Here is a 13,139-nt window from a genome sequence, read left to right as displayed (position 1 = left end):
CATAAAATTGTAACTGAATAAACTAAGCCACAGCATATTAGTCTTTGGCTTTATATTTGTGAGATAGATGAAGAACCAGAAGAATCGAAGATAAGGAGTATTTATGTTCTAGTGATGTGAACTGTGCCTGAGTGGAGAGGGTTTCAGGGTATGTTGGGAGTGAGGTAAATAGAAAGGTCTATCATAATGCATACTTTTTCAGATAGTAGTTAAAAAGCCAAAATAAAGAAAAAATATGCAATTTATCTAATGACATTTGAGTTTGACAATAGGGAAACAAGTTTAACTACTGTCAAGTGTAGACTACAATCTCTGCTATGGAGAGAGATCCTGAAATACGATACACACTGAAAATAATTATTGTGTTTAAGACAAAGCGTCAAAATGAGTAAAATCCTCAAAAACACTAGCTAGTTTTACAGCTCTACAAACTAATCACTAGTATTTTACACAAAACAATTTTGACTTTATTAAGTATTATATATTATATTATATATATTATATCTATCTTGTTCCCCTCGTGGGTTTATAACTGTTCCTTGAACCCACATTTTCTTTGCATCTATGTTTCAAGGACCACACTGGGAGGTAGAAAAATAGAAATGAGTTAGACATAGTTACATAAAGAATTCAAGGTTTATCAGAGAGCCAGGTAAATAACATACAATTCTAGGTGCTATTTGGATGATAGGCATGTGTGTATGTATAGGTGTGTGTGTGTGTGTGTGTGTGTGTGCGCGTGCGCACGCGCACATGCATGTGCATGCTGTGGGTAGGAGGAACACAGAAGGGGAAATGTAATTATATATGGAGAAGTCAAGAAAGACTTCACAATTTACACAAAAGATGATTTTAAATAATTTGACAGAATTGCCCAGGATGCAGGAAGGATGTGCTAGGAAAGAGAACAGAATGTGCAAAACCAGGGGACTTGACAGTCTAAGAATGGGTGTGTTATTTCATGTGTTTATAGGGTTAATCAAGTAACAGGGGTGGAGATGAATCTTGGAAACTAGTTGGACCAGGCTGTAAAGGGCCTTATAACTATCTGAAGGAGTTTTCTCTTTGCTCTTTGATCACTAGGGAACCATAGATGCTTTTACAACATAAGAAGGTGCTATACAAGCCAGAGAGTAACAATAGCCTTAAATATATCAGACACATGCACCTGCTTCAGTAGAATGATTGCATTTTCCCTTACCTCTCAGGAATGCAAATCTTATGTCTAAAAATTCTTAATCTCCTCCTCCTTTCATATATATTTTTCAGCTCTTCATAACTACAGTGACCTTTGGTGATGATGATAACAAACATTATGTGGAAAGGATGTGTTAAAATATAAGAGCGATCCTTTGGAGGTCAAGGGAAGTACAAATGAGAAAAGAGACCCAGAGAAATAAAACTGCATTCACTGTAACATAACAGTAAGAAGCAAACATACTACAGATGTTGCCCCCGCATGACTTCAAGTCTATTTATACAAGTACTTTTATTGGGAATTTAATGAATAAAGTTCAAATTTTCATAAAACTTTTGTAACACTGGGTATATTTGCAAATATCTTTGCCCCATTTTCAGCCTATCTGAAAAAGAAAATGGCAGGAACTGAGTCAAACTTTTATTCACAAATATGAATGGGGAATTTCCTTTTTAAAGATTTATTTAAAGATTTGAGAGAGAGACAGAGAGATCAGGAGTAGGGGGGGAAGGGTAGAGGGAGAGGCAGCCTCCCCACTAAGCAGACAGTTGGGTGTGGGGCTTGATCCCAAGGCTCTGGGATCATGACCTGAGCCGAAGGCAGACACTTAACAAGCTGAGCCACCTAGATGCCCTAAATGGGGAGTTTGACAAAAGCGATAAAATAAAAACAAGGATAAAATGGGGCTGGAGAAGAAACACCAACATTTGCACTTACATGAGAATCCAATACCAAGTTGTTGCATAGTCTTCAAATACTTTCATTCCAATTGCCCTTGTGTCAAGGATTTTATTGACACGACTGAATTCAAAGAAGGAAAAAATCAATTATTTTGACTGCCACTAAACAGAAATGTTCTTGTTATGATAAAAGGGGTTTTGCAAGATGCTGTTCAAAACATATTTTTAGAAACCATTTATCAAGAGGCACTCCTTCCCCAGCCGCCACGATATGTGAGATGTCTCTTTGGTATATTACAAAGGCAGCTACAGCCACACACACAGAGAACGTGGCTTTCAAGAATGGTAAACAGATCCCTTTTCAACATATGTGACATGTCCTCAATATTGCAGAAATCTCACTGTAAGAAATGAATTTAAATAAGATCAGTTTTTAGCTTACAAAATCCATAGAGTCAAGAATGAACATCATCCTTAATTCCCTTTCCTAATCCTCTGACAGCTGTTGCAGGAAGGCACGAGCACATACAGAAAAGTGCACAAATCATTACTGTCCAGTTTGACGAATTATCAGAAGTGAATGTACTATGTAACTACAACACTGTTGTCCCTTTCCCAGTGTGCCCCAGTTACAAACACCTCCTCCTTCCACTAAGGTAACCACAAACCTGACTTTTGTGCTAATAATTCCCTAGTTTTCTTTTTCAGTTTTACCACTTACATATGCATCGCTGGGTAATTTAATTTAGTTGCACTTGGTTTTGAATTTTTCTATCAGTGGAACTGCACTTGTACTATTATTTTGTGATTTGATACACATAGATTTATATTCGTAAAATCCATCGTGTTGCTATTACATTTGAAATATGCAGGGCCTACAGTATTCTACTTGGACTGCTAAACTCTTTGGAAGAGAAAAAAAATTTTAGAGTATCTCTATGTTTCACTTTTAATTCGACAACTGAGCTATACAATGATACTCTGTTTGTGCACACATGGGACTTTACCTGCCCAGAGAATTATATTTCCCTCTAACCTGAAACCTGATGTGTATGCGAAGGGAAAGAGTAAATTGACTTCCTTGTAGTTAATACACAGAAACATTACCACGGTTGTCTTGACTTTCTTAAGGCCCTCTACCCTTTAAAACATCTGGCAGTTTCATTATTTTAGTCAATTTTTTTGAATGGTGATTTAAACAGCATCTTTTTATTGTGTCCCCTCAACAAGTATATTAAGGTCTTTCAATATGCTTACTGAGATTTCATTTCTGTATCTGTTGATAATGAAAGATTTGACCATTTAAAAAAACATCATTGCACTTTCTAATTTACTTTGGTTTCTCCTTTATCTGTTTTTCTTAACGATACACACCAGGGTCTCCAAACCACGGTGACATGTGTATTTCATAATAATGCATATTCTTCCTCTATAACCCTTAACCTAATAGAAGTTTTAGTTTTGTGTACAGTAATAGGATTCATCCAAACTGAAAATAAGAATGCAAACAAACATACTTTGCAGCTTTCCTGAGTTCTATAGCATTTCTTGTTTTTCCACTTCCATCTTCAAATGTTGTTTTATTTCCTACTGTCAAAGTGCCATTTTTAGTAGTGAAGTCAGGGAAACATCTCTGGAGAACTGTAAAAAAAAAATTATGGGAGTCACTTTTCTACTTCTTCCTATGTAATGTTCTCCCTTTCTTAAGCTTTCTGTTATTTATAATCAAATTCTTGCTAGACAATGTATAGGCATATTGCTCAACATAGATAATTGCCCATTACTTGGTGGTCAGAAGGTTTTCTGATGGTTCTCAGACAGCTTTAGAAAGCAAATATGAAGCTACACTCTAAACTTGTTATTTTACACATGGTACATTCATCAAGTCGCTAATAAGTAAGATGTACAGCATAGGTTTTTAAAAAAGAGTAATACTGATAACATCTCACATGGTAAAAAAAAATTTTAATAAAAGACTATATTTACTTGTATGACCGAGTTTATTTCTTTTTTTATAAAAGATTTTATTTAAGAGAGAGAGGGAGAGAGAGAGAGAGAGAGGGCAGTGGGGAGTGGGAGAAAAAAGGGAGAAGCAGACTCCACGCTGAGCAGGAAGTCAGGTGTGTGTGGGGCTTCATCCTAGGACTCTGGGATCATGGCCTGAGCTGAAGGCAGACGCTTATTAGGCTGAGCTCCTCAGATGTCCTGAGTTTGCTTGTTCTTTTTCTTTTCTTTTTTTTTTTTTTAAGAATTTTTTATTTATTTGACAGAGAGATAGAGACCACAAATAGGCAGAGCAGCAGGCAGAGGAAGAGGAAGAAACAGACTCCCTGCTGAGCAGGGAGCTCGATATGGAGCTCTATCCCAGAACACTGGGATAATGACCTGAGCTGAAGGCGGACGCTTAACCAACTGAGCCACCCAGGCACTCCTGAGTTTACTTTTTCTTATAAAAAAAAAAAAATTTAGATACTCCTTGACTGAAACCTTGAAAACTGGAGACTAGTGAATAATTTCTTGAAAAATAAGAACTATCTCAAACTTCAGGCCATTAAGACAACTGAATTTTTATTTGTGAAGTCTTAATAATTTGTGTCTTCCAGCTTTCTCATTTATCTGGTTTTTTGGAGGGACTGGAAATAGAAATTCTAAAGATATCAAAATGGCCCACACTTTGTACACTAGCATAATTTCTCAGAAGAGTTACTTCACTGTTCAATTTTCTATATACCTATTTTGATTAAATAGAATCCTTACTTCTTTACATATCTGTATTACTAAAAATATTTTAAAACCCCAATTTTAAATCAAGAGGGAAGAGAAATCAGAAGTGGATCATTTTCATATTTTTTCTTACAGGAAGCATCACAGATTTGCATGACTTTTCAGGGAATTTAAGCTCGAAAATATTAAAGTAGTTGATATAGGGAATGAAGAAATAGGTCTTTACCAAGCCTTTCCTGACTTTTTGGGCTTAAAATGATCTCCTGTCTACCTACTTTCATCTCCTAGAGCATTTAAAATAAGGATGAGTCCTTCAGTATCTTCCTCATCTTTTTCTGGTTCTTCCCTGGCAAATTTGACATAGTAGTCTTTACCATCTGTTTCTATTCTCTCTCAATCCAATCACATGCTGTCCCCATCACTCCAAAGAAATTTTCCAGTAATCCAGATAATTTTTTAATGGCCCAAACCTCCAAATATCTTTTAGTCATTATCCTGCTTGAACTCAACCGTTACCTAGCACAGTGTTTGGTACATAGTAGAACTCAGTCAGTATTTGCTGTTAATTGAGCTAACTTTCCTGAGGCTTTGACATGGTAGACAAACCCTGTCTTTTTGAAACTCTTCCTTTGGCTTACATACCCAGGCTCTCTCCTGCCTCCCTTTAGTTTTTCCCTGCATTCTTTCCTTTGCCACACCTTAAATAGGACTGTTTCCACCCACAGAGTCCTCCAACCCTGTTCTGGGCAATTTATTCAATCAGTTAACTCCAATGGCTAAATATGTCCATTATATATTTGAAAAGTAGAGAAAATAAGAAGGAAAATACAAAACAATACATAGTCCTACCACCCACAATGAACTCTTTATTTTAGATGAATTTCTTTCTAGTCTTTCTCTGCAAGAAAATTTTTTGAGAGTCATAACCATAAAATAAATGCAGGGTTTTCCCATGTTTCTTTTTTTTTAATTTTTATTTTTAAATTTTTAAATAAATATATAATGTGTTTTTATCCCCAGGGGTACAGGTCTGTGACTCACCAGGTTTACACATTTCACAGTACTCATCTTAGCCCATACCCTCCCCATTGTCCATATCTCCACCACCCTATCGTGTCCCCACTCCCCCCAGCAACCCTCAGTCTGTTTTTTGAGATTGAGTCTTTTATGGTTTGTCTCCCTCCCGATCCCATCTTCTTTCAATTTTTTCTTTTCCTACCCCTCCAAGCCCCCCATGTTGCATCTCCACTTCCTCATATCAAGGAGATCATATGATAGTTGTCTTTCTCCTACTGACTCACTTCGCTAAGCATAATACCCTCTAGTTCCATCCACGTCGTCACAAATGGCAAGATTTCATTTCTTTTGATGGCTGCATAGTATTCCATTGTATATATATACCACTTCTTCTTTATCCATTCATCTGTTGATGGACATCTAGGTTCTTTCCATAGTTTGGCTATTGTGGACATTGCTGTCATAAACATTCGGGTGCATGTGCCCCTTCGGAGCACCACATTTGTATCTTTAGGATATATACCCAGCAGTGCAATCGCTGGGTCATAGGGTAGCTCTATTTTCAACTTTTTGAGGAACCTCCACACAATTTTCCAGAGTGGCTGCACAAGCTTGCATTCCCACCAACAGTGGAGGAGGGTTCCTCTTTCTCCGCATCCTAGCCAGCATCTGTCATTTCCTGAGTTGTTAATTTTAGCCATTCTGACCGGTGTGAGGTAGTATCTCATTGTGGTTTTGATTTGTATTTCCCTGATGCCGAGTGACGTGGAGCACTTTTTCATGTGTCTGTTGGCCATCTGGATGTCTTCTTTGCAGAAATGTCTGTTCATGTCCTCTGCCCATTTCTTGATTGGATTATTTGTTCTTTGGGTGTTGAGTTTGCTAAGTTCCTTATAGATTTTGGATACTAGCCCTTTATCTGATATGTCGTTTGCAAATATCTTCCCCCATTCTGTCAGTTGTCTTTTGGTTTTGTTAACTGTTTCCTTTGCTGTGCAAAAGCTTTTGATCTTGATGAAGTCCCAATAGTTCATTTTTGCCCTTGCTTCCCTTGCCTTTGCCGATGTTCCTAGGAAGATGTTGCTGCAGCTGAGGTTGAAGAGTTTGCTGCCTGTGTTCTCCTCAAGGATTTTGATGGATTCCTTTCTCACCTTGAGGTCCTTCATCCATTTTGAGTCTATTTTCGTGTGTGGTGTAAGGAAGTGGTCCAATTTCATTTTTCTGCATGTGGCTGTCCAATTTTCCCAGCACCATTTATTGAAGAGGCTGTCTTTTTTCCATTGGACATTCTTTCCTGCTTTGTCGAAGATTAGTTGGCCATAGAGTTGAGGGTCTATTTCTGGGCTCTCTATTCTGTTCCATTGATCTGTGTGTCTGTTTTTGTGCCAGTACCATGCTGTCTTGATGATGACAGCTTTGTAATAGAGCTTGAAGTCCCGAATTGTGATGCCACCAACTTTGGCTTTCTTTTTCAATATTCCTTTGGCTATTTGAGGTCTTTTTATGGTTCCATATAAATTTTAAGATTATTTGTTCTATTTCTTTGAAAAAAAAATGGGTGGGATTTTGGTAAGGATTGCATTAAATGTGCAGATTGCTTTAGGTAGAATAGACATTTTCACAATATTTGTTCTTCCAATCCACGAGCATCAAACATTTTTCCATTTCTTTGTGTCTTCCTCAATTTCTTTCATGAGTACTTTATAGTTTTCTGAGTATAGATTCTTAGCCTCTTTGGTTAGGTTTATTCCTAGGTATCTTATGGTTTTGGGTGCAATTGTAAATGGGATTAACTCCTTAATTTCTCTTTCTTCTTTCTTGTTGTTGGTGTAAAGAAATGCAACTGATTTCTGTACATTGATTTTATATCCTGACACTTTACTGAATTTCTGTACAAGTTCTAGAAGTTTTGGAGTGGAGTCTTTTGGGTTTTCCACATATAGTATCATATCATCTGCAAAGAGTGATAGTTTGACTTCTTCTTTGCCAGTTTGGATGCCTTTAATTTCTTTTTGTTGTCTGATTGCTGAGGCTAGGACTTCTAGTAGCATGTTGAATAGCAGTGTTCCTGCCTGCCGTGTTCCTGACCTTAACGGAAAAGCTTTCAGTTTTTCTCCATTGAGAATGATATTTGCAGTGGGTTTTTCAAAATCGCTTTGATGCTATTAAGGTATGTGCCCTCTATCCCTACACTTTGAAGAGTTTTAATCAGGAAGGGATGCTGTACTTTGTCAAATGCTTTTTCAGCATCTATTGAGAGTATCATATGGCTCTTGTTCTTTCTTTTACTAATGGATTGTATCACATTGATTGCTTTGCGGATGTTGAACCAACTTGCAGCCCTGGAATAAATCCCACTTGATTGTGGTGAATAACCCTTTTAATGTACTGTTGGATCCTATTGGCTAGTATTTTGGTGAGAATTTTTGCATCAGTGTTCATCAAGGATATTGGTCTGTAATTCTCTTTTTTGGTGGGATCCTTGTCTGGTTTTGGGATCAAGGTGATGCTGGGCTCATAAAATGAGTTTGGAAGTTTTCCTTCCATTTCTATTTTTTGAAATAGTTTCAGGAGAATAGGAATTAATTCTTTTTAAATGTTTGGTAGAATTGCCCTGGGAAGCTGTCTGGCCCTGGGCTTTTGTTTGTTTGGAGATTTTTGATGACTGTTTCAATCTCCTTACTGGTTATGGGTCTGTTCAGGTTTTTTATTTATTCCTGGTTCAGTTGTGGTAGTTTATATGTTTCTAGAAATTTCTTCCAGATTGTTGAATTTGTTGGCATAGAGTTGCTCATAGTATGTTCTTATAATTGTTTATATTTCTTTGGTGTTGGTTGTGATCTCTCCTTTTTCATTCATGATTTTATTTATTTGGGTCCCTTCTCTTTTCTTTTTGATAAGTCTGCCAGGGGTTTATCAATCTTATTAATTCTTTCAAAGAACCAGCTCCTAGTTCTGTTGATTTATTCTATTGTTTTTCTGGTTTCTATTTCATTGATTTCTGCTCTGATCTTTATGATTTCTCTTCACCTGCTGGGTTTAGGGTTTCTTTCTTGTTCTTTCTCCAGCTCCTTTAGGTGTAGGGTTAGGTTGTGTACTTGAGATCTTTCTTGTTTCTTGAGAAAGGCTTGTACCGCTATATATTTTCCTCTCAGGACTGCCTTTGCTGTGTCCCACAGATTTTGAACCGTTGTGTTTTCATTATCATTTGTTTCCATGAATTTTTTCAATTCTTCTTTAATTTCCTGGTTGACCCATTCATTTTTTAGAAGAATGGTGTTTAGTCTCCATGTATTTGGGTTCTTTCCAAATTTCCTCTTGTGACTGAGTTCTAGCTTCAGAGCATTGTGGTCTGAAAATATGCAGGAGAATGATCCCAATCTTTCAGTACCGGTTGAGACCTGATTTATGACCCAGGATATGGTCTATTCTGGAGAATGTTCCATGTGCACTAGAGAAGAATGTGTATTCTGTTGCCTTGTGCTGGAATGTTCTGAATATATCTGTGATGTCCATCTGGTCCAGTGTGTCATTCAAGGCCTTTATTTCCCTGTTGATCTTTTGCTTGGATGATCTGTCCATTTCAGTGATTGGAGTGTTAAAGTCCCCTACTATTATTGTATTATTGTTGATGTACTTCTTTGATTTTGTTATTAATTGGTTTATATAATTGACTGCTCCCATGTTAGGGGCATAGATATTTAAAATTATTAGGCCTTCTTGTTGGACAGACCCTTTGAGTAGGATATAGTGTCCTTCCTCATCTCTTATTATAGTCTTTGGCTTAAAATCTAATTGATCTGATATAAGGATTGCCACCCCAGCTTTCTTCTGATGTCCATTAGCATGGTACATTGTTTTCCACCCCCTCACTTTAAATCTTCAGGTGTCTTCGGGTCTAAAATGAGTTTCTTGTAGACAGCATATTGATGGGTTTTGTTTTTTTATCCAATCTGATACCCTGTGTCTTTTGATTGGGGCATTAGCCCATTAACATTCAGGGTAACTATTGAGAGATATGAATTTAGTGCCATTGTATTGTCTGTAAGGTGACTGTCACTGTATATTGTCTCTGTTCCTTTCTGATCTACTACTTTTAGAGTCCCTCTTTGCGTAGAGGACCCCTGTCAATATTTCCTGTAGAGCTGGTTTGGTGTTTGCAAATTCCTTCAGTTTTTGTTTGTCCTGGAAAATTTTTATCTCTCCTTCTATTTTCAATGATAGCCTAGCTGGATATAGTATTCTTGGCTGCATGTTTTTCTCGTTTAGTGCTCTGAATATATCATGCCAGTTCTTTCTGGCCTGCCAGGTCTCTGTGGATAAGTCTGCTGCCAATCTAATGTTTTTATCCTTGTACATTACAGACTTCTTTTCCCAGGCTGCTTTCAGGATTTTCTCTTTGTCACTAAGACTTGTAAATTTTACTATCAGGTGATGGGGTGTGGACCTATTTTTATTGATTTTGAGGGGCATTCTTTGCATCTCCTGGATTTTGATATTTGTTCCCTTTGCCATATTAGGGAAATTCTCTACAATAATTCTCTCCAATATACCTTCTGCTCTCCTCTCTCTTTCTTCTTCTTCTGGAATCCCAATTATTCTAATGTTGCTTCATCTTATGGTGTCACTTATCTCTCGAATTCTCCCCTTATGGCCCAGTAGTTGTTTGTCTCTCTTTTGCTCAGCTTCTTTATTCTCTGACATTTGGTCTTCTATATCACTAATTCTTTCTTCTGCCTCATTTATCCTAGCAGTAAGAGCCTCCATTTTTGACTACGCCTCATTAATAGCTTTTTTTGATTCCAATTTGGTTAGATTTTAGTTCCTTTATTTCTCCAGAAAGGGCTTTTATCTCTCTGGAGAGGGTTTCTCTAAAATGAAGCAAAGTTTATATAAACTTAAATAAAATTTATAATATTAAAATATACAAAATATCGATTCCTTTAAGAGATACATAAATATTTAAAATTTCAAATTATAGGACAAGTTTATGTCCCACCATCACACCCCAGGCAACTTCGGAACAAACTCTTTGGCTGAATCAGGGGTGAGTATGCAAGATTATGTCTGTGTGCTTACATGTGCTTGTAGAGTACCAAGTAATCAATCTGGGCTTTTAAAATCAGTTTTTAATCTTTTCTGTGTATCTTGATGCAGCAAAACCTCAAAACTAACAGATCTCCTGTGGAAATGTCTCTGGCTGGAGTCAGGAGAATGGGCTTTCGCTTTGGTTTCCTAATTAATTCTAGGACACTGGGCAAGTCATACAACTATTCTTGGCTTCAATTTTGTCAACAAAGAAATTAAGGGAACTGAATTAAGTAACTTCTTATATGTTCTAAGAAAAGATAAGTAATAACCACTTACGTGGTTTGCTTGGAAAAATTGCTGTTGGACAATCATCATCCAGTAAGACTTGTGAGAGAGTCTAAAATGGAAGAAAGAGTATGTTAACATTTCAAAGGCTATATAATGACAACTTTTATTCTCAGTATAAAAATTGTGTCCTTTGAAAATTTAACTCCATAATTATCTCATTATTTCATGTTACTCCCCTATAAGAATGATTTTAAGATTATTATACACACATACTTATTTGACAAATGCTCTAAAATGTTCTAACTGTAATTCAGTCAAATCAACAATAATAAAACCAGACCCACTGAGTCAGGACACACTTTTGAAAAGTCACATTTTGAGTCTCTAATTCTTCATATTTTTTTTTTCTGGAAAAACAGCATCTTCTTAGTTAGAAGTTAGAAGCCATTAATACTATTTAACTGTTTAACATAACAGGGCTTTAGAATTCCTTCTTAAGTCTCAAACCTACGTAGGGTTTGAGGATTTTTTCTTAAGTGAATAATTATCAAACTGGGTTTAGAAATAAAATTCTACTTGTTACTAAGTCGTGGATCTTCATCACCACATTAATGAAATGATAATATTAATATTACCATTAGTTAGCTCCTAGATCTTGATGACATGGTCCAGCCAAGTAGAGAATTTGTTGGTTTTAGGGAATAGTTAAAGCTAACGGTAACTCACCAGGCTTAAGAGTTTTGCATAATACCCAAAGTCTACACAATGATATGCTATAAATGGTGCATGTAAATTTGTATGTACACGTGCATTTGTGTCTTAATGGAATAATACATAATCATTTCCTAGATGATTTAGGAGCTTATCCATTACAAATGCTCATTTTACATTTGAGATTGAAACAAGAGTTAAAGTCTTCTCTAGTTTTAAGCTTAAACACACATACCTTCACAGGCTTAACAAAAGGGGATTTGCAGAATTGGCTGTAATATGTCCAATAGTGTTTGTTTGTTCTGTATGAAAATTGTATTTCCATGTAGGTTAGAAACTTTTCTGGGCACTTGGAGACACAGATCTGTGAAGAAAAGGAAAACACAGTGGTGGAGACTCAACTGAATTGAATAAACCATGGAAGTATCTGTAAGATTAGACTTCTAAGCTATTTACCACTACAAGAAGCAAAGCACCATTTTTCATCAAAGAAACTTGCATCAATTTTCTAATTTATGTAAAAAATAAAATTTCATGCAATAGTTATCAATCTCTACTTCTTGCCTTTTGACAATGATTTGTGTTAAGACAATAGATGTATAATGACAGGCTTGTTTTTAACATCTGATTTTGGAATAATTGTAGATCTACTTGTAGCTATAGAAATAACATATTCCACCCAGTTTTAATCAATGGTAATAACTTGTACAATTACAGAACAATATCACAACCAAAAAATTGATATTGTTACCACCCACTAACCTTATTTAGATTTTACCAGTCTTACATGCACTCATTTATTTGTGTGTGTGTGTGTGCATGCATGCATTTCTATTTCTATTATCTATTACATTTCTATGCAGTTTTATTATGTTTAGGTTCATGTGACCACTATCATAGGACAGTGATGGATTTTTTAATAAAATATTCCCTTATTGGTTTCTGAGTTAGTAGATAAGAGTATAATGCAAGATTAATTTTTTGCAAGATTAATTTTGCCTGTGTAGTTTATGTATTTTGAGGGCTAGAATCTTACTTCCTTTTCTGTAGATGAATAAAATGGTCATTAAAACTGCTCCAAATATTGATAATTTATGCCACTAATAACTATCCATGTCAGTGAATTCTCAACAATTCTCAAAATATAATTTTGGACTTATTACTATAAGAAAATAACAAAATTGGGACTATTTGTGGTAGTCATTATTACAGTCTTTTACCAACAACACCAGCCAAATGTGGGCAGAGAGGTCACCAATGCAATTATTTTACATTAATGACCTTAGAGGACCTATTAATACCAAACCAGATCACTGTGACTACTAGTCCACAGAGCCATTGTGGAGTGACTGAAATCTAAGTAGGACCTCCACAGAGAGAAAACAGAATCCAAAAAGATACACTCTATCGGTTTTGCTTTTGTTTGTAATTAAAAAAAACAAAAAACAAAGATCCCATTAAGCCATCAGAGTTGCAGTCCGTAGACATTC

The 13,139-nt window shown here is 36.1% G+C and overlaps 1 protein-coding gene across 2 annotated transcripts in view; it reads right to left on the bottom strand.

The window, feature by feature from the left end:
• The window catches only part of SLC44A5 (solute carrier family 44 member 5), a 424,145-nt gene that overhangs the window by 47,608 nt on the left and 363,398 nt on the right, over positions 1-13,139 (bottom strand). For both annotated transcript variants that reach the window (XM_046024493.1, XM_046024485.1), the window contains exons 7-10: positions 11,885-12,013; positions 10,987-11,047; positions 3,396-3,519; positions 1,916-1,999 (exon numbers count right to left, since the gene is read on the bottom strand). In XM_046024493.1, the coding sequence (XP_045880449.1) occupies positions 1,916-1,999; positions 3,396-3,519; positions 10,987-11,047; positions 11,885-12,013 (398 nt within the window). The remainder of the gene's footprint in view (positions 1-1,915; positions 2,000-3,395; positions 3,520-10,986; positions 11,048-11,884; positions 12,014-13,139) is intronic.

Source organism: Meles meles, chromosome 1, assembly GCF_922984935.1.
Source record: "Meles meles chromosome 1, mMelMel3.1 paternal haplotype, whole genome shotgun sequence".
Lineage (NCBI taxonomy): Eukaryota > Metazoa > Chordata > Mammalia > Carnivora > Mustelidae > Meles > Meles meles.
This window is presented reverse-complemented; position numbering and strand designations above follow the sequence as displayed.